The sequence below is a fragment of the Propithecus coquereli genome, unplaced genomic scaffold, assembly GCF_000956105.1.
Source record: "Propithecus coquereli isolate 6110/MARCELLA unplaced genomic scaffold, Pcoq_1.0 Scaffold3, whole genome shotgun sequence".
NCBI classification, from domain to species: domain Eukaryota; kingdom Metazoa; phylum Chordata; class Mammalia; order Primates; family Indriidae; genus Propithecus; species Propithecus coquereli.
In genome coordinates this window covers 613455-635196 of record NW_012148618.1, presented here as the reverse complement: position 1 = coordinate 635196, position 21742 = coordinate 613455, and the positions used below count along the sequence as shown (strand labels likewise).

Here is a 21742-nt window from a genome sequence, read left to right as displayed (position 1 = left end):
AAGAAAGCGGAAGCGTCCTTCGGTAGCCGCCCATCAATCTCTCATTGGATAAATGACTTACGTAGGGCGGGGGAAAACCGGAGAACGGGAGTAAGGGAGCCTTGGTCCCTACTCCCGGGTCTCGCGTATACTAGGCCAAGCCGAGGGGCGGAGCCAACCCGGAGGTATGATAGACGTCCTTGGCCGTCTGTATTCTGATGTGAAGTGGTCCTGTCGTTCTTCCTCGGGACGGTTTTATGGAGAGCGGTTGCGTTTCCTTCACGTCCGAGATGCCTGCGAACTCTACATCTCCATTCTAGGTGGGCTGCCTACACAACCCTTCCAACCTGGGAAACCCAAGTCTCGCCACAGATTTGTCTTCTTCCACTCTCTGCCTCATCGTCATCACCTGGTCCCACAAGGCACATACGTTCGGTTCCAATCAGCGTCCCACACACCTCCCACAGCAAAAGTAAACTTCAAACAGGTAATCTCAGGTAACAGTAACCTTCTCAGGTTACTCTTTGGGTGCAGCAGTACACCGAGCCCTCTGACCAGAAAGGGAGGCCCTGCACGGTGGCTCAAGTCTAATTCTACCACTTTGGGAAGCAAAGTCAGGAGGATTGCTTTGAGGCTGGGAGTTCTAGGCTGCTGTGAGCTATGATTGTGCCATTGCATTCCAGCCTGGGCAACAGAGCAAGACCTCATCTTTAAATAAATAAAAATGAAGGAACTGATGTCCACCTTTACTTTCCAAAAGCTTCCAGGATCCCGGCCCTAACTTCAGCTACCTAATGTAGCTACCAGAAACGTATTTTGTTGTAACAGGGAGAGAGCCAGAGTCAGGGGACCTGAGTTCCAGTTCTGATTTGGATACTAACACCATGTCATTGTATCAATTTAAAATTCTCTCTCTGTAAAACTGAATTAAATGAGCTCCTAAGACTTCAAACTCTAACCCTGTGATTTTATTCAAACAAAATAGGTGGATTCCTGCTAGAGATGCCTGGAGCTGGCAGTGCAGCAGCTCAAGAATGCAGAATGGAAGCTGGCTTCACTCACTATTCCATCTTTCTTTCTCCAAGACGGAAAACTCTATGCCTCCTCCCCAGAGAAAAGCCTAACCACAGGTCCTAATGGACAAGAGCTCACTGCAGCTGATCAGAAAGGCCTATATGCAGGAGTCCCAGAGTCACCACTCAGCTTCCTAACTAGGAAAAACAGCAAGGCCCCTTTGGGTCTTAAATAGGATAAAGGCAGAGATCTGAACATGCCTGAACTAAGTGATGTGTGGGAAAACAGCGGCAGAGGGCGGCGGAGTAGAATAGGAAAGGGCCATAACTTTATTTGTACTTCCTCTTACACAAAACCATCAAAACAAGAACAGAGAAGGCTGAGGAAGGGCTGAAAATTTGTTCCAACCACATGTTCTCTGGATTATTCCAGGGAGCTCTTGAGGCTGGGTGCGTAGCTTCAGATCCAGCACTAATTCCTCACGCCCTGGCCTGAGGTCTTCACAGGTTGGTGGCTTGAGCCCTGCAATTATTGTTATTCCTTGCTCACCTTGACGTAAGGTGGGAAAGCAGATTGAAATGCTCCTATCTGATGGGCAAGTAGACTCATAGCCCATTGATGTACTGCACCTTCTGTGCTACTGGAGCAGAACCTGAAGCTGCTTCTAAGGCTCTGGACATTCGCACGCAGGGCTAGAGGCCAATGGTGTATGAGCGGCCTGTGGGGTTATGAATAGCAGAACAGACTGGTGCTGTCACAGCCCACTCATACCAGACCTTCTTGGAATTGCTGCATCGCCAAAAACGCACACAGATGGTCTGGCCTTCACGCACTGTAATGGGCTGCTGTAAGAAGAAACACAGGAGGTTCAGGATGGAGCTAATGAATTATATGTGGTGTTGTATTAAAGTAAGTGTGGAGATAAAATGATAAACATGACATACTGTTCCAACCCTCATGAAACTTATTTGAAGTCTATCAGAACATTCAGACATTAGAACAAATAAAAGTGTGGTAAGTGCTGTGAACACGTACAGGGTGCTATAAAAACACCTATGAAAGGGAACGCTAACCTAGTCTAGGCCCTGGTCAGGTAAAGTTTATATGACAATATATATTTTGAAGGAGACATGGAAAATAAGTTAGCTATGTGAACAGATGAGCAAAGAACTTTACAGGAAATGGAGAGTTCTGGGAGAAAGGTGTGAAAGCCTGAGGTAGGAAAGAAGATGGTTATTAGAGAAACCAAAAGACGGTCCATAGCACTGAAGCAGAGTGAGCAATGGGGCAACAGCTGAAAAGGCAAGCAAAAACTAGATTACACCAAGTCTTACTAGCAATGTCTTAGATTTTCATTTTTATCCCAAGGGCTGTGAGAAGGCATTGAAGGGTTTTAAGCAGCAGAGAGGAGAGGTCAGATCGTTTTTGTTTTCTGGGATTTTTTTTTTTTTTTTTACTATGGAATATATCAAGTATATTGACAGATTTGAGTTTTTTAAAAGATGACTCTCGGGACAGGCACAGTGGCACTGTAATCCCAGCCACTCAGGAGGCCAAGGCAGGAGGATCACTTGAGGCCAGGAGTTCAAGACCAGCCTGGGCAACATAGGGAGACCCTATCTCTACAAAAATATTGAAAAATATTAGCTGGTAGTGGTGGCGCATGCCTGTAGTCCCACCTACTTAGGAGGGTGAAGCAGGAGGATCACTTGAGCCCAGGAGTTCAAGGCTGCAGTGACCTATGATTATACCACTGTACTGGGCAATAGAATGAGACCCATTTCTTTTTTTTTTTTTTTTTTGAGACAGTCTCACTCCATTACCCTGAGTAGAGTGCTGTGGCATCAGCCTAGCTCACAGCAACCTCAAACTCCTAGGCTCAAGCAATCCTACTGCTTCAGCCTCCTGAGTAGCTGGGACTACAGGTATGTGCCACCATGCCCAGCTAATTTTTTTATATATATATTTTTAGTTGTCCAGCTACTTACTATTTTTTTTTTTTTTTTTTTTTTGAGAGAGTCTCACTGTGTTGCCTGGGCTAGAGTGCCGTGGCGTCAGCCTAGCTCACAGCAACCTCAAACTCCTGGGCTCAAGCAATCCTTCTGCCTCAGCCTCCCGAGTAGCTGGGACTACAGGTATGTGCCACCATGCCCAGCTAATTTTTTTATATATATATTTTTAGTTGTCCAGCTAATTTCTTTCTATTTTTAGTAGAGACGGGGTCTCGCTCTTGCTCAGGCTGGTTTCGAACTCCTGAGCTCAAACAATCTGCCCGCCTCGGCCTCCCAGAGTGCTAGGATTACAGGCGTGAGACACCACGCCCGGCCTTCTTTCTATTTTTTTAGTAAAGACGGGGTTCCGTTCTTGCTCAAGTTGGTCTCGAACTCCTGAGGTCAATCGATCCGCCTGCCTCAGCCTCCCAGAGTGCTAGGATTACAGGTGTGAGCCGAGACCCCATTTCTTAAAAAAAATTAAAAATAAATAAAGGTGACTCTTGCTCAAGGTAGAGAATGGACAGAAGAGTAGCCAGAGTAAACATGGAGAGGCCAGGTAGAAGGCCACTACAGATAATCCCAGTACCATGATTCAAGAGCATGGGAGAGCAGAACATGGGTCGTAGCCAAATATCTTCCTGAGAGAAGGAAAGACGCAGAACATCAATGGCAAAAGTTACTCCTTAACTGATAGAGTCTTAAAGGTAATTCCTACCTTAATAGGGAAGAGGATGGGAAACCATGAGAACATCCCAGGAGAGTGAGTCTCTGGACGGATACCTGTGTGGACAAAAGAATGAAAAAATGGAAGTTTCCATGACTGTGCATTTTGTCTAGGTTTAGGAGGGTCTCTTCTGTGATCACATAAACCATCAAAGGTTTCCATTCATTGACTCTGGGGCTTCCCATGAATCTAAATGAATATGTGTACATAAGCTGCTCTAGCAGCCCAACTTCATGCCCTGCCATCCACTGCCAGACACTCACTCAGAGTGATGTCCTGATAAAGCACAGTCTCAAAGTAGCCTGCAAAGCCATGTAGCACTGTGTTCACCTCCACAGGAAACTCCAAGGTACAGTAGCGGTTGTTGTCAATCATGGGATCTGTCAGAAAAGAACTGTGTGAGTGACAAGAGGCCAGAAACCCTAGACAACTTGGTAAAGCATGAGCAAGACCCAGGAAGGGAAGCCTAAATATGGCAGATTTAGGACAGCAAGAGAAGAAAGCAGGAGGGTGAGCTCACACACCTCTAGTCAGAGGATAGCCATACAGGAACCTACCTCTGTTGGGATGGCTGAAGGTGAAACAAGGCTGGGGTGCAGACAGCTGGTGGAAGTTGTGCAACCGTACCACATAAGGCATCTCAAACTGGGCCTGTCCCAGGTGAGAGAGAGAGCAAGAGCTAGAAAAGATAGGCAAGAGCTACCTACTTCCCCAAGGAAAGAAGTTCAAGCCTAAAGAACACAGAAAAAGATTACAAAAGCATAGTTTTACTTCAACCACTTTCCCCAACCCCAACTTCTTCATCTCTTCGTCGTCTCCAGTGGAAAAAAACAGTTGAGGCAAATACAGAAAAAGAAGAGGACTAAAGACTACCACTTCATTCCAGAAGAGTGGTTCTTTACCTCAGGGTCACGGTCCTTTTCCCGACAGGCTCGGACCTCATTGTATAGCTTGGAGGAGGAGATGGGAGCCAGGAAGGAGGTGTACTCCCCAGGAATGCTCACACCATCATCTGCAGAGTAGGAAAGTCAAATTAGCTCCCAAGGGAGGGAAATATTGTGTCTGTACAAAATGAAGGCTCAACTCTCCCATGTCAAAATAGACTAAGGCTGGCATGGACATGGCAGGAAGAGGCAGGTCCATGTCGTGTTCCCTTGCCTGCCTGCTCCCAGTTCCTGTCATGGAGGATTCCACTTCTAAGTTAATTTACAGTCACACAAGATTAAAACTGAAGGAACTTAAGACAGTCTATCTGGTGAATCTGGTGAATCTTAACTTTTGTGGTGTCAAAGCCCCACAAAAGCCCAAGGTATGTATTATGTCAGCTCAGGGAGTCCACTCCCTTCCTTTTACAGATGTGAACACTAGGATTTGGAGAATGACTTTATTTGCTAAGGGCACAGAGGCAGTGTAGCAGCACTCAAACTCTTATGATCTGGAGACCACCCTCTCAAGAAAAATCAAAAAACAAACCAAAAAAAACAACCTCATATGATCTGACCCAAGTCCAACCCACTTTCCCCTAAACCCTGTAACCTCCTCCCAGGTTGCTGCCCCACCTACCATTACCCTCCACATATACCCAAACCTGGAGGCACCTTTTAGGAAGTGCTGGGCTCCATCCAGGCACTCAGGTGACAGTTCATTGTCAGCAAAGGAACCCAGAAGCTCACTGACAATGATGTCTGCTTTCTCTGGAGCCACCCATTCCCTCATGTCTGATGAGACTACTGTCACCTGGCTTCCCCATTCTTCAAACTGCCAGTTCTCTAGCCTGAAACAGAGATGATAAGGTAAGGAGAGATGTTAAAGAAATTTGGCAACTAGGACAAACTTCTCAGCAAGCAGGTTGCTACTCACGTCACCACAGCATTTGGGTTCTTCTCCACAGCGTATAGTTTTATCCGACGGTCAGCCTGCTTGGCTGCCCGCAGGGAGGCATTCACCAGGGGACCCCGACCTGCTCCCAGCACCATCAGTACCCTAAGAAAGAAAGGGGAAGTGTCAAGCAGACTCAGTATGTACAGAAGTAGGCATGCAAGTCCCTAGGATAGAGGGGAAAGCACTCACTGGACACTGGTATCCTTTTCCTCTTCTGATACTCGGTCTAGCAGACATTTATAGATGGCCTGGGGGAGGGAGAGAAGACCTCATGGCTATAATCCCATCCTGCCCAGGTCGTCCTGGCTCTGTGTTTTTGCTAGCCTGGGCCCCACACTGTACCTGCTGGTACTGAGAGTATTTGATGGGGTCCTTTTCAAACACTTCATATGTCTGAGATTCCAGATTGTCCATCAGTGGCTGATGAATGAGAGGAAAAAAAGTTAGCCAGTTTCTGGCAAAGAACAATGCACCAGAACATCAAAAACTTCCCATTGCCCCCTGAACTTCATTAAGATTTGGGGGCACCTACTGTCAAGAGACATTATTCACCCCCACCTTCCTCTTCTTAGTATACTCCAGACCCACCTGCAGCGGGGACTGCAGATAGTCTTCATAGCCCTTGGCAAAGAGTTCGTAGGCATTGGGTGGAGGGCGGTTCTGGCTTAAGTATTCCAAGTACTGGAGGTAGGAGCAGAACTCCTTCTCTGAGTGGTGGTTGGTGCCCGTGATGATAAACTGCACCTCCAGCTATGAGAGAAGTTGGACCATCAGATACACCACTCAAACCAAGATTCCGGGATATTATGTTTTATAACCAAAGAGTAATAGCACAAAATAAGGCCCAGACCAACAGTTCCCTAGTGTCTGCCCCAATACTGACAAAAGCAGTACAAGCCTTCAATAAACCTATAAAGCCCTCTTATGCCATATAAGCATCATCCTGGCTCAAAGAGTCCCATGAATCCTTGCTATAACTTCCTAAATGAAACCTGTAAAGTTCTCAGGTCTGGTTCCTTTTGAAAGGTTTCTGGGGCTTCCAGTGACATTTGCCTTTTTGTTGTCAACCCCAACTTTGCTGAAATTGCTCTATAGAAACCAGAGAGGAAAAGAGTCAGCCCCACAAGAAAAAAGCATCATACACGTGAGTAAGACTGGACCACCTTTAGAATGCTTCTACCACTCACCTTGAGGAGCCGGAAGATAAGCCTCTGGTGCATCTTAGACAGAACAGGAAATCCCTTCTTATTGGTCAGGAAAATGCTGGTAGGAAGAATGGCTGCTTTGATGGGCTCCCCAAGCCAACGATCAATGACATGATTAGATGGGAGGTCAGCACCAATTTCAAGAGCTACACAAGGGAAAAGAAAGACCTGTCAGCCACTGCCAGGCAAGAAGCCCTTTCTTGCTCCTTTGTGCAAGATCTGTTTACTTGTCTTCTTTAAGAGCAAGGCAATCTAAGGCACAGGAAAAGTAGCAAAATTGCTAAGTAAACATGAAACCCCTGCAATCTTATTCATAGAGGTCAGAGAAAGGAGACCTATTCCAGGATCCTCATGGACTTACCCACTGCAATCCTCTTGCTATAGTCACACAAAGTCCGGAAGTTGTGCCACCTATCCAGAGTCGAATACAGAAAAATAGAAAAATACAGTCAAATACACATGGCCTACCAATCACCATAGCTTAAAGAGACCTCCTTGCAGGTTCCACCCTCACCCTAGCCCTTGCCCTGGTATAGCAGTAAAGGGAGACATACCACATCCATGTCTTCTCCTCTCCACTGTACTCCTCTGTGTGTGTAGTTGGTGCATTATCAATTATATCATCCCTCAGGTCTTCGGGTGCCACCAAGGGTACCCGCATCCAGAACTGCACATGAACAGGTACCCTACTTTGAACTCATTGGGTCTAAAAAGTTCCTCCCAATTAAAAAGATCTTGATCTAGACCTCAAGTAAATCCTTTTATATGCTTTTACTGATTTGTGGTTACGTATGTGTACATGTACCTTGCGTATATTCTTACATAAATATCTGTCTTGTCTTTTATTTCAACTATAAGTTTCTGGAAATAATTATATATTCTCTAGGTTTTAAAACTCTCTTCATACCACTTTTAGATGGGGAGCGTGGGAAATACTGTTATTTTAATTCTGCCAAATACACCCTTTACTGAATGGCAAGGCACAAAGAGGTACTGAGGACAGCCTGACTACCATGCTGTGCAGCAGGAAAGGAGCCCCTTGATCATACCATGGAGGAGTGGTGGCCAGTGTGGATGTGGTTGGTCAAAACTCTGGCCAGGTTGGTGTTATCTTCCTGATTCAGGGGCAGCAGGAAAGCTGGAAGACCCAGATATGCACCAAAATTCAGCTCCTGTAACATGGCCTGGAATGGAGATCACGAGGAAAAGGTTAAAAGCTAACAACCAAATAGCTTTAGTTGGATTGTATCAGTTGATTTGTCTTTATTTACCAAGTTATTGGGGGAGGGGGGAACCACTCTCTCCACCCAGCTTAAGTTATAGACCTAATTTTTAGAAAGATCCAGCAGAGAGGTCAAACAGTCTTACCGCCTCAGAGTTCCTGCGGATCTTTTCCACTTTTGAATCTGGACGAATCCATGGAGAAAGCTTTCCCACAATTAGCGTATTCCAGTCTGCACTCCCCCACCCAAGAAAGACAAAAGCTAAATAAGGTTCAGCACTTTACTTGTTCAATTTCTAGTTCTTAGCAGGGAATCCAGAGTAGAGATGACAGACAAAGACTGTTTCTACACAGATATGGGACAGCCTGGTACAGAATAGGGAACTGAGGCTTTTAACAAGTAAGCAAGGAGAAAACAATAAGTTATCTCTATCCCAGGGACTAACCAATACTTCCAAGTAAGAAAAGGAGGAAAATGAAGGCTTTGATAAAGCATTAGTTGTTACTGCCTCTAATAATTAAGGACATATGGGATGGTCCCTACCCCTTCCTGACAGCAGTAGGTCTGATCGTGTCTGGGGGCCAGGCCGATTCTTAGCAGGTTCCTGAGTGAACTCCCTCTTGAAACGCGGGTGGAAGACAGGCATGCAGAGGAAATCAAACCTACAACCGCGACAGACCCAGAATCATCACGTAAAGAGAGCAGGAGTGCCCAGAGATCCAAGCAACTGGATTTACACTATCTTGACTTTCCACAGCCCTTTCAGCTGCCATCAGTCACCCCACTAGGCTGTTGAGTTTCAGCCCATCTTGGGGCATGTCACTTCCGCTGCACTGTGCCTCAATTTCTCCCCAAAACACAGTCATGGAAAAGACGAATAAGGAGAAAAGATGGAAATCACGCCAAGTATTTTTTTCTACTATAGTGTCACTGGCTTTCCAGTACTGCCCATGCCTCCCTCCTCGAGATTAACCTCTTTTCTCCCTGACCCGCTAACACTTTCTTCCACTCCCAGACAATAATATCGACCTCCAGGGCCCTTTTTGAGTTTACCCAACAGCTCCCCTGACTTTTGGACGCAGTGACCACAATAAGTTTCTTATGTTCCTGAGCTCCTCCCCGCCAGGAAGTAATGGTTTCTCCCACCCTCATCCTATCCGGCCCCTTCACCCCTGCCTCTTCGAGATGACTAGTCTGCCCTTCTCCTTCCCCGAGTTCGGACCCCGCATTCCGCTCGTGGAGGTCCGGCCCTCACCCCTGCTTGGCCACAGCCCCTAGTGTGTCAGCTATTTCGGGGACGCAATTCAGGTCCCTCCCGCTGGACACGCGGCTCCCACCGGCACCCCCGACCGCCATCGCCGCCATCTTTTCCCTCGCGCTGTCCACGCCGGGATTCCTTGATACCAGCAGCCAATCGCAAAGCCGAAAAAGGACCCCAGAAGGCGGGACGAGTCGCCTTAACAACCAAAGCGTCTTCCACAGCTTCTGAGCAGGAGGAGGAGTGGTGAGAAGTAGCCCTGCCTGTCAATCCGCGGGCGGCACAGTGACGTGCAGCGTTGTTCCCGCAGATCCACCAATCTTAGGGTCTGGTTCGTGACGAACTTCAATCTCCCAGAATGCTTCGTGATCCGTGATCCGCAGAATTCCGTCCAGAAACTACACCTCCCATGAAACCCTGCAATATAACCTTGAAGTATTATCACTGAATGAAGGGTAATTGTCTCAGGGCCAGTGGCGCAATGGATAACGCGTCTGACTACGGATCAGAAGATTCCAGGTTCGACTCCTGGCTGGCTCGGTGGGACAGCTATCCTTTTGTGTGGCATCCTCAGGCAATATAAATGGTCGTAATCGACGTTTTCTACCCTCTCTTTACTTTCAGTGTTTAAAGTTTCTTCATTATCTTCTCACATTGTCATGTTTAGGTCTCAAGTTGACTGAGTTCTGCAGCCATGTTATGTCAGCTTTTCCCGTCTCTCTCTCTTCAGAGGTATTTCTTGGGTCATTAGTTAGATCCATAAGAACACAGAAAACTGGGTTAATGGCTGGTGCTATTAAAATGGACTTTGTCGCCCATGTTTCATTTTTAGATACACTGCGGTAATTCAGCCTCTAATTCCTAGTGATTCTCTGTCTTAAATGGTGTAAATAAACGCCTAACCACACACACATCTCAAGATAGAGAAAAGGAATTCATGGTGAGGGATTACAATGGACAGGAGTCATGAAATTGCCTGGCAGAGGTCCAAAAGGATCTACATTTTTCCATGTCGATATCTGTTAGAGAGACGGAAACGAGGGAAAAGAATGAAGCAAGGAACGTCCTAGGGAGGGAAATGGAAACAACCTGAAGGCAGGGAGCCCACTGGTGTTAAGGGCCCAGAAGTGAGGATGGAGAGGCGAATGCAGTACAGGAGGCCCTATGCGGAGACGTTGATGGAAACTAGGGATGACTAGCAGGGGTCCGTGAGAAAGAGAAGTCAGGGGTACTGCCTAGGGTTCTGTCCACACAGTGAACGAGATGAGAAATGAGAGTTAGGGAGTATCGGGGTTTGGGTTGGGCATGCTGAATTGGACGTCTAGGGGGCGCTGTGTAATAGAAAGTTGGATGAACAGCGATCCGAACCAGAATGGGAAGTCGCCAGAAAAAAGCTAGTAACTGAAAGCACCGAGAATGAATGAGATCACCATGGCCCGTGGGTGGACAGAACCCTAGGAAACGTGGAAAGGGTGTGGATAGGATAAGCTCTGGGGAACCCTGGGTACAACGTAAGTGCCCCAAAAGGATGAAAGTCAGAAAACCAAATAACTAAGATAATGCACCATGAACCCTGCCTTCAGGGTTGGTTGTGCTTTTGTCCATCATCATCATCATCATCATTATTATTATTATTACCACCACCAGACCTTTTTCTGCTCCAGGATCCCATGCAGGATATCATATTACATTTATTTGTTGTCATGTCTCCTTAGGCTCCTCTTGGCTGTGACAGTTTCTCAGATGTTCCTTGTTTTTGATGACCTTGATAGTTTGTTTTTTTTTTTTTTTTTGAGACAGAGTCTCACTCTTTTGCCCGGGCTAGAGTGCCATGCCGTCATCCTAGCTCACAGCAACCTCAAACTCCTGAGCTCAAGCAATCCTTCTGCCTCAGCCTCCTGAGTAGCTGGGACTACAGGCATGCGCCACCATGCCCGGCTAATTTTTTCTATATATTTTTAGTTGTCCGATTAATTTCTTTCTATTTTTAGTAGAGACAGGGGTCTCGCTCTTGCTCAGGCTGGTTTCGAACTCCTGAGCTCAAACAATCCACCCGCCTTGGCCTCCCAGAGAGCTAGGATTACAGGCGTGAGCCACCGCGCCGGCCCCATACTATACTCTTTGGAAGGAAGTCACTATGCACCCCCTCCGTTAGAGTGGAGTATGTACAGAATTTATTTGGAATTCTTCCCTGCAAGTCTTTTCAGTGGGTGGTTGTCCACAGGAAGTGGGTGAGTGCTCAGCGGGCATTTTAAGAGGGAGAAAAAGAGTTGTCATTGTTGAGGAGGCCTGCTTGCTCTCTGCCCCAGCTGTGCATTCACAGAAGACTTGTTAGATGTTGTTTCTTCTTCAGCACCTAATAATCTAGGTTGTGGACCATCTGTGCTCCTGGCATCTCACTCCTGATGTCAAGCTGGTGGCTGCTCTGTTGGTTGTTAACTAACTTGTCATGGGTGAGAGGGAGGGAGGAAAAAAAATCTATGAAACAGTAATGTCAGTTTTGCCATCAGTTAAAATAATTTTCAAAAAGATTAATGTGAAAAGAGCCTAGAATTTCTGACTGACCCTAAAATAAGTTTACATAGGCTGAATTTCATGTGTGTGTGTTGTCTTTGTTTTTTCATTCAAAATGGCCTCAGCTATGTGGCAAGCATGATGCTCAACATTTCTCAGTAATTGTATACCACATTGCTCCTGGCCTTTCCTATGCCATGAGTCTATCTACATAAGCTAGCTGTAGAGGAGTGAGAAGGGAAGGACTGAAAAAGAAACAGAGAACTTTGAACAAGACTTGTTCCTAGGTATTAAGTTAAAGTTGGTGAAGTCTATCTTACGCTCCAGTTCTCTCTGCTGTGCCCTCCATGCTGACCTGTGTGCTGAGAAGCATGTGAATCACTGTTGTACTGTGGGATGTAGACCTTTGCTGAGGTGAAGTTAGAGAGATGGTGGGATAGAAGGGCAAATACCCCGGGCGAGAAATAATATTACTCTCTCCAACAGGAGTCAGCGATGAATAGGCCAGAGCACTGGAGACTTTCTGGAGAGGAGGACCCTCTCCCAGATAATCCTCCCAGGGAGCCCGCCAGCATTCCTCACCTTTGGGCCCAGTTCTTCCACTGGATTCTGTTTTTTGTCCTTGTTTAAACACCTGCAGCCTATCATAAACCCTCTTTTCACCTTCTGTTGTGCTCCCCTCCTCCCTCAGCATTTGCCTCCCTCCCCAGGCCCACCTTCGCTCACCTCTGTGCCTGCCCAGCCAGCCACTCTCTTCAACACCACAATAATGGCCCGTTTGACCCTCCTACTGCTCCAAATTGCTTCTTCACAATCAAGGCTGTCCTCCAGCTATGAAAGTGGCAGAGTTACTGAGGCAAAATAATCTGTGCCGATTTGCATTCTCTTTCTTGTCATCTCTATTATACAGTATTTATCTGTCAAAATGAATAGAAAGCCGGAACTGTTCTGAACATAGAAAAAGATGGAAAACTACCCGATTTATTTATGAAGCCAGAGCATACTTAAAATCAAAACCTGTCAGAAATAGCACCCAAAACTCTATAGAACCTCACTTATGGATATAAATGTAAAAATCCTAAAATATTTAGCATTAAGAAATAAAACTTAACAGTATATTAACATAGTAATTATATATCATAACCAATTAGGGTTTATCCCAATGATTAACACAAAGTTAGGTGTTAGGAAATTTATTTATATGATAGGTCAAAAATAAACCAAACAGGAAAAACATTTGATCATTTTTATTTGTCAAAGAAGAGGACACAGTAAGTCAATTGCATTTTCTATGAACATTCTTAATAGCCTTAATATTCTTCATATATGCATATATATTAATATGAAGTCAACGACTTATGTAAAGATAAACAAGAATGTCTAGTTTCATCACTGAGTTATTTAATATTATTCTGAAAAATCCAATATAATGAGACTAGAAATAGAAAAAAAAGAAGTTATAACTTTTGCAAAGGGAGAGGCAAATTTATCATTGTTTGCAGATGATATGATTATATACATAGAAAATCCATGAGAATCAATTTTATAGTGATGAGGATTAATAATAGAATGCAGAGGAACCACTTGACACAAGATAAATATAACATAAATCTGTAGCGTTCTTATATACTAAGTTAGAAGACATAATTAGTAAAAATATCCCAATAATATGATAGTTAAGAGTATGGCCTGCTAAGCCAGATGGCAAGAGGTTAAAGCCCTGTTCATCCATTTACTAACCATCTGATCCTAACCCCTTTGGCTTCAGTTTGCTCATCCACAAAATGGGAATGTAAATAATAGTTCTTATGAAGTTGTTATGAGGATTAAATTAGTTAATATAGTAAAGTACTTAGAATCTACCCTGCACATAGTAAGCCTTCAATATATATTAGTTATTGTCATTAGTATTTTCCCCATTCACAGTGTTAACAGTAATGTCACCATAAAATGCTTAGTTGTATGTTTACTGAAAAATGTGACACACCTATATTAAGAAAATTATAAAATTCTGTAGAAAGATAGAAGACTGAAAAAATGGAGAAATAAGCCATAATCTTAGAAAAAAATGAATCTTATAAAGATGTCAATTTTTACCAAATTAATTTCTCACTTTTACAACATTCAATCACAGTTCTAATGGAATCTTTTGTTACTTGATAAAATAATTCTACTGTTCATATGCAATAAAAATCAGACAAGAAAAGCAAACAGAGAGAAGAAAAAAAGGGAACTCTATATTTTTAGCTCCTTACCTCAAACTCATTATGAAACAAGTAATATAAAAATAAAGGGTTATAATTGCAGTTAGTACAAGAATAGACAGAATAAAAGAACCAAACCAATACCCCAGAAACCCAGACCAGTTGTATGTGTATACATGGGTATGATTAAATATACAAACTTAAAGCCAGGCACAGTGGTGCCAGCTACCCAGGGGAGCCTAAGACAGCAGGATCGCTTGAGCCCAGGAGTTGAGTCCTGAACCGCATAGCAACACCCCTGAATCTTTAAAAATATATATGTGTGTATATGAACTTAATTAGTGATAATAATGACAGCTAACGTTTATGGAGCTCACATATTGTGTCAGGTTCTATGAAAAGCACTTTACATTCACAAGGACCCTAAATCTTCACAAGAACCCTGTGAGATAAGAAGTGTTATTCTTACAAGTGTGAAAAAACCAAGGCTTAAAGAGGTTAAGTGACTTGTCCCCAGAGGAAGGGTGTTAGATGGGGTACAAACCTAGGTCAAGTGATTCCAGAGCCTTTGATCTTAACCATAAGACATATCATCTATAATTTTCCTTTTAGAAAGCTAGCCTAGACAATCTTAACAAACTGGGACAAAGATTAATTAAGAGAAATGCTTAAGGCCGGGCGCGGTGGCTCACGCCTGTAATCCTAGCACTCTGGGAGGCCGAGGCGGGTGGATTGTTTGAGCTCATGAGTTCGAGACCAGCCTGAGCAAGAGCGAGACCCCGTCTCCACTAAAAATAGAAAGAAATTAATCGGACAACTAAAAATATATAGAAAAAATTAGCCAGGCATGGTGACACATGCCTGTAGTCCCAGCTACTCGGGAGGCTGAGGCAGAAGGATCGCTTGAGCCCAGGAGTTTGAGGTTGCTGTGAGCTAGGCTGACACCACGGCACTCTAGCCTGGACAACAGAGCAAGACTCTGTCTCAAACAAACAAACAAAAAGAATCCGGTTGTCTTCTATTAAGCCAGACTCCGGGAGATTTGCAAAAATATAAAACAGTGCCACTCTTCTCAAACAAAATTTTTTTTTGTTTTGGAAAATATAGTTATTTTTCATTCAGCTGTGTTATTTATGTTAACATGCAATGGGCTTTTAAAAAATAAATTAATAGGGCTGGGAACAGTGGCTCACGCCTAGAATCCCAGCAACTTGGGAGGCTGAGGCAGGAGGATCATGTGAGCCCCGGAGTCCAAGGATAGTGAGCTATGATGGCACCACTGCACTCCAACCTGGGCGACAGAGCAAGACCTGTCTCTAAGAAAAAGGAAGTGAATTAATAAGCAAATATTTTAAAATTTTTTCAGTTTTAATTTTTAATATGGGAAATATCTATAGATAAAACTTTCATAAACAAAAGCCATTTGGAGCCCTCAAATATTATTAATCGAGTAAAGCAGCCCTGAGACCAAAAAAGATTGACAACATCTGTTTTACAACCTTCTCCCCTCCAAGAGCCTCTGACCTCACAGATACTGTGAGGTATCACAGACCTCCCAGTACTGTGATGACAATTCAAGGCCTGTCTGGCAAGCACCTTAAAGAACTTGTAACAAAGTGCTTCTGGGGATTTAAATGATAGCAAGACCTTTTCTAGCTGTAATGATAATGGGAAAGCAGAATTTGAGGTGAGCCTCAAAGACGACAAGCATAGGAAAGCAAACGGGGGATGAGACCGTCAGGGTGCGGCTCAGGGTGAGTAGAGGATGTAAGTGGTGGGGGAAAGGTTGGAAAGTGAAGCTGCACATTGAGGGCCTGAATCTACAGCTAAACCACGTAGACTGTGTTTGGTATGCAGTGGGGAAACCTGAAGTGTTTTGAACAGAGAAATGACAAAAAGAAGTGAAAATTACAAAGTACTTATGAAAAGCAAATCAGAATCATCATGAAAATTGATCTGGCAGTGCTATAGAAGATGAGAGGAGGGGCAGTTAGAACAATTAGCAGGGGCCCAAAATAAGGACCTGAGTGGGGCAGGACAGGGCAGTGCAGGGGAGAGATGCTCATGGGCCACACTGGCTGTTCTCGCAGGATGGCAGGACATTGGTGAGGTCTTCTGGTTGAGGGCCTGGCCCCAGCTTTGTGGGCCCAGAGCCTCCATTTGTTAGCAAGCTCCATATGGTTCCAAATCTCTGGAATGCTTTCATCAGGGACCAGTATTTCAACTACATTGTCAATGTCAATGGGAGGATAGCACTTTCCAGGGGCAGAGATACTCCTTTTTGTTTTTGTTTTTTTCCCCAGACAGGGTATTGCTCTCTTGCCAGGGCTAGAGTGCAATGGCATCATCATAACTCACTGCAGCCTCAAACGCCTGGGGTCAAGCGATCCTTCTGCCTCAGCCTCCTGAGTAGCTGGGACTCCAGTGACACACCACCATGCCCAGCTAATTTTTCTATTTTTTTGTAGATACGGGGTCTCGCTTTTGCTGAGGCTGATCTCAAACTCCTGACCTCAAGCAATCCTCCCACCTTGGCCTCCCAAAGTGCTAGGATTACAGGTGTGAGCCACCGTGTCCATGGGGAGACTCATTTGACATATGGGGCATCCTCTTTCCAGAGTCAAGGAACCAGTGAAGCCAAATCCACAAACATGACGTTGCTTGGAGGGTATATGTTTGGACCCAGGATATCAGAGGGTCTTAGGACCGAATATTCTGTAGCCAAACTGCCTGGGTTCATGCCAAGGCTCTTCAACTTACAGCTTGGTGACATTGCATAAGTTACCTGATCCATCTGCACTTTACTTAGTTTTCTCATGTGTAACATGGAGGCAGTAATACTGCTTACATCAGAAGTTTGCTGTGATAATTAAATGACTTGCTATATGCAAAGTGCTTAGAAATCATGTCTGGTACCTAATAAAGTTTCAAAGCTCCTGTTTTATGGCAAGAGCTTGCAACCAGGGCTTGTTTCTGCCCCCAGTGTAGCCCCTCTCTCCAGTGACCTAACTCATATCCCCACTTTAGTGTCTGTTTCAAACAGGTTAGGGCTAGATGAAAACTGGAATACCTTGTGTGCTGGTTAGTTTAATGTGTCGACTTGGCTGACCTATACTACCCAGATATTTAATCAAACACTCATCTAAGCCTGGCACAATGGTGCACGCCTGTAGTCCCAGCTACTCGGAGTGAGGCGAGAGGATCCCTTGAGTCCAGGAGTTCAAGGCCAGCCTGGGCAACATAGGGAGACACCCCCACCCCACCCCACCGCCATCTCTCTCTCTCTCTCTCTCTCTTTTGAAGAGACAAAGTCTCGCTCTGTTGCCCAGGTTGGAGTGCAGTGATGCAATCATAGCCCATTGAGCCTCCAATTCCTGGGCTCAAGAGATCCTCCTGCCTCAGTAGCTGGAGCTACAGGTGTGTGCCACCATGCCCATCTTTTTTTTTTTTTGAGTTTTAGTTTTTGTAGACACAGGATATTTTTGTAGAGGCTAGGATGAGCAACTGTGCCTGGCTCAAGACTCCGTCTCTTAAAAAAAGGAAAAAAGAAGAAAGAACAAAATTAAGACCGGTAATCTAGATAGTGCAGTGAAACTGTTCTATAGATGTGGTTGACACCTACTATCAGTAGACTTTAAATAAAGGAGATTACCCTTGATAATGTGGGTAGGTCTCATTCAATACCTTAAGGCCTTAAAAGCAGAAACAGGTTTCCTAAAGAAGATATTCTGCCTCAAAACCTCAAAACTGCAGCATCACTTCTGCCTGTTTCCAGACTGCTGGCCTGCCCTATAGATTTTAGACTTGCCAGTCCCCACAGTCACATCAGCCAATACCTTAAAATACAATCTATACAAAACATGTTCTGGTCAGGCATAGTGCTTCACACCTGTAATTCCAGCACTTTGGGAGGCTGAGGCAGGAGGATTGCTTGAGGCCAGGAGTTCAAGACCAGCCTGGGCAACATATCGAGACCAAGAAAATAGAATAAAAACTAGCCAGGCATGATGGTGCATACCTGTAGCCCCAACTACTTGGGAAGCTAAAGGGGGAAGATTGCTTGACCCCAGGAGTTTGAGGTTGCAGTGAGCTATGATGATGTCACTATACTCTAGCCCCGGCAACAGACAGAGACCCTATCTCAAAAAAATTTTTTTAAATAAAATAAAAAATAAAAACAGGTTCTGTTTCTCTGGAGAATCCCTGACCTTGCACTTTGGATAACCCTTTTCTAAGCCCTAGGCAGACCATTTGCTCTTGGTTACTCATTCTTTCTTCAGCCAGGCTTGGTACGTTTAGTTCTCTCTAAATTCAGTTGTTTTTTCCTGAGACCAAAACTTAGCCACTGTGGCTGAACATCAGCAACTTAAATATAAACCATCTTTTATGGTAAATTATTTCTACAGGTTGTTAATCTAGTCCATTATGAGTTGACTCCTATGTTTTCAGTGTCTCAAGGTATAAGGAAACCTGTTAGCTCCTTTAATAAAACCTAGCCCAGGTCCTTCAAGATGGGTAATATGGAGAGATTCTTTATGGGGGGAGGGGCAACACAGGGTGGCTGGAAGCCAAGGACACTTTTCTTCTTTTTTTTTTTTTTTTTGAGACAGAGTCTCACTGTGTTGCCCGGGCTAGAGTGCTGTGGCGTCATCCTAGTTCACAGCAACCTCAAACTCCTGGGCTCGAGCAATCCTACTGCCTCAGCCTCCCGGGCAGCTGGGACTACAGGCATGCGCCACCATGCCCGGCTAATATTTTCTATATATTTTTAGTTGTCCAATTAATTTCTTTCTATTTTTAGTAGAGACGGGGTCTCGCTCTTGCTCAGGCTGGTTTCGAACTCCTGAGCTCAAACAATCCGCCCGCCTCGGCCTCCCAGAGAGCTAGGATTACAGGCGTGAGCCACCGCGCCAGCACTTTTCTTCTTTGGAGATGACCAGTCTGGCCTCTAGGCAGGGCTGGGTTTCCTGTTTGTAGTGCTAAGGAAGAGTTTGGGGTCACTTCCCAGGACACCTCCATATTCACCCTTCATTGAGAACATCAAGGGAACAGGTTTTGTTTATCCAGAGTTTCCTTCACAGAACGATCCTATTCCAAGTTCTGGAGGTGATTTCTCCTCTCGTCTCAGAAGAATCAACGGGACTTACCAGATGTGGTAGGAGGCAAGTGAAGAGAGGTATGGCGGTGAAAGAATGAAGGGGAGGCCGTAAACATAAATCTCTTCTGAGAAGCGTGAGGGGGAGAGGGCAGCCAAGGTCCAAGATGCTAACCCTCAGCTGTCACTGTCACACAGTCCTTCTACTTGACCTCCAAGTCCCCTTCCCATCTATTCCACAACAGAGAACAGCATGTGCGAAGGGCACTTCTGGCAAACCTTCCATCTCCAGTCAGTGGTAAGAGCGAAAAGATTGAGACGAACCACCCTAGTGCTCTCTTCAGGCTGTACTGGACACCCCTTTCGTCCCTTCCCTGACGAAGGAACTGTTTTGAAAGACTTTCTACCAAACTACATTCATAATCTCAGTGGTTAATTCATTTTTCCATGAAATAATATACTGAATTAAGATACTGATTTACTATAATACCAGCAAAAAGCAAAGGCACTCGAGCAAGATTTTAATATATGTGAAATGATATTCAATGAAGCGTTTTTGTAATAGGGCAAATTGGTAACAATCTAAATATCTATCATGAGGGAATGGTTAAACGATGATACAGCTATGCTCTAATAATAATATTAGCTAATATTTGTGTATATATGGTTGCATGTTTATAAACAGATCTGGCACTATACACAGCAAATAACTCTGGTTACTCTGGGGAGGTAGATTGGGATAATGGGTTATGTGGGTGTTAGAGGGTACATGGTTCAATCTTTTACTTTTTACTGTATATACTTCAGTTTGGAAGGTTTTTTTAATAAAGCATATGTTTTTGTTTTTAAGCCAGTAAAGATTTAAAAAAAAAAAAAATCTGTGCAGAAGTGTTGCAAGCAAGCGTTCCATTTTCTGTAGGCTTTTGGAAATAACAGGAACTGGCTCACTGTCCATCCCCATGTTATCGAGGGAGTAAGGGTGGGAACCACTGCCTTGGAAGCCATTTTGCTTTCTCAGGCAATTAGAAATCTAAACGTTTCCCAAACCCCAGCTCTCTAGAGTCTTGATTGAAGCCATGGGATATTTTTCTCAATTTTGTTCACTTTAAGTGAAAGCTTTCTTGGTACATAATTTGCTCATTCCTAACTCTGTGCTTTCACACACTGCTTCTTCCCCTTTCTCTATCTTTGTTGTCTTTTCCAAAATTCTATTCCTGGTTCACTGCTCTTGGTTTGCAACCACGTTTATTTGCACTTCCTGTTACTTTATATTCTTAGACTGTTTTTGTGTGTCTACTACTGTCTATAGGTTATAAACATTAAGGACAAGATCTATTTAAAAAAATTATTATCCTCAGCTGAACGTGGTAGCTCACACCTTAGTCCTAGTACTTTGAGAGGCTGAGAAGGGAGGATCACTTGAGGTCAGACCAGACTTAGCAACATAGTAAGACCCCACCCGCTTCTCTACAAAAAAATAAAATAGAATAAAAATTAGCTGGCATGGTGGCACATGCCTGTATTTCTAGCTACTTGGGAGGCTGAGACAGGAAGGATCACTTAAGCCCAGAATTTTGAAGTTGCAATGAGCTATCATGATGCCACTTGCTCTCATGTCCTAGGAACAGAGGGAGACCCAGTTTCCCCCCCAAAAAATGTTTTTTTAAAAAGATGATTTTTCAGCCCAAGTGAACTAATTTAAAGAAAATATTATCCTTGTTATTTCAAATACCAAAACTGAGTATGGTTCAGGATGAGTACCTAATTGAGTGAGGAAATGCTGAAAGTCATAATAAGCATGGCACTACGTGGTATCTGACAATTCCCACCTTAACCAAGCAATCAAACTCAGCATAATTAATAGTGAGACATTCCCACCTCATGTGGCTCCAGTGTGATATGTCATCTGTTAAATATTCTTCACAAAAATGTTTAACCCAAATCTAATCAAGCCTGTAGATCTATTTCTAGTTTGCAGGAAATATAGGCTTACAGCACTGTGCAATAGAACTTTCTGAGTCTGGGTAACATATCGCAAGAGCTTGTCTCCAAAAAAATAGAATTTTCTGCAATAATGAAAATGTTCTGTATTTGCACTGTCCTGAATTGTAACCACCTACCTACTGAAAATTTAATTTCATTTTAATTAACTTAAATTTGAATTTAAATATTGGCATATGGCTAGTGGCTACTATATTGGACAGGAGAGGAACAAGTTACATACCACAAGGAAAGAGTTAAGACAATGGAACATTCTACAAGATAACCGGCCCAGATTTTTCAGAAAGTCAATTTCATTTAAAAAAAAAAAAATGAGAGGAATGTTTTATGTTTTAAAAAATCAAAGAAATCTAACATCCAAATGCAAGACATGAAACTTTATTGAGCCCTAGACCCGGGAAAAAGTGGAGAAACTTGAATATGGCCTGGGTAATAGATATTATGGAATTATTAATTTTTTAGGTATAATAATATTATTAGTAGGCCGTGCGCGGTGGCTCACGCCTGTAATCCTAGCTCTCTGGGAGGCCGAGGCGGGCGGGTTGTTCGAGCTCAGGAGTTTGAAACCAGCCTGAGCAAGAGTGAGACCCTGTCTCTACTAAAATTAGAAAGAAATTAATCGGACAACTAAAAATATATAGAAAAAATTA

General features: G+C 44.0%; 1 protein-coding gene and 1 non-coding gene across 4 annotated transcripts; one reads left to right on the top strand and one right to left on the bottom strand.

The window, feature by feature from the left end:
• Positions 1-1284: 1284 nt before the first annotated feature.
• PRMT5 (protein arginine methyltransferase 5) lies at positions 1285-9624 on the bottom strand. 3 transcript variants are annotated; one of them, XM_012649323.1, is made up of 17 exons: positions 9276-9624; positions 8564-8682; positions 8166-8251; positions 7847-7981; positions 7352-7464; positions 7159-7208; positions 6780-6943; positions 6181-6342; positions 5935-6012; positions 5782-5840; positions 5572-5694; positions 5310-5485; positions 4614-4723; positions 4269-4362; positions 3975-4091; positions 3703-3767; positions 1285-1838 (listed from the first exon to the last, which is right to left on the bottom strand). In XM_012649323.1, exons 1-17 carry the CDS (start codon positions 9383-9385, stop codon positions 1686-1688), a joined length of 1914 nt encoding a protein of 637 aa, XP_012504777.1. In that variant the 5' UTR covers positions 9386-9624; the 3' UTR covers positions 1285-1685. The 3 variants fall into 3 exon arrangements, with proteins under 3 accessions (XP_012504777.1, XP_012504779.1, XP_012504778.1); XM_012649325.1 differs by lacking the exon at positions 9276-9624 and adding an exon at positions 9191-9261; XM_012649324.1 differs by having other exon boundaries at positions 1306-1835; positions 9276-9479.
• Positions 9625-9745: 121 nt separating this feature from the next.
• TRNAR-ACG lies at positions 9746-9818 on the top strand. Its single transcript has one exon. It is a non-coding gene; the product is annotated as a tRNA-Arg (tRNA).
• Positions 9819-21742: the final 11924 nt, after the last annotated feature.

Coding starts and splice junctions, on each gene's coding strand:
- PRMT5 (XM_012649323.1), bottom strand. CDS start 9,385: ATGGCGGCGATGGCGGTCGGGGGTGCCGGTGGGAGCCGCGTGTCCAGC. Junction 8,252..8,563: donor CCTACTGCTGTCAGGAAGGG/GTAGGGACCATC, acceptor GGGGGAGTGCAG/ACTGGAATACGCTAATTGTG. Junction 7,982..8,165: donor TCCGCAGGAACTCTGAGGCG/GTAAGACTGTTT, acceptor TCTCCATTCCAG/GCCATGTTACAGGAGCTGAA.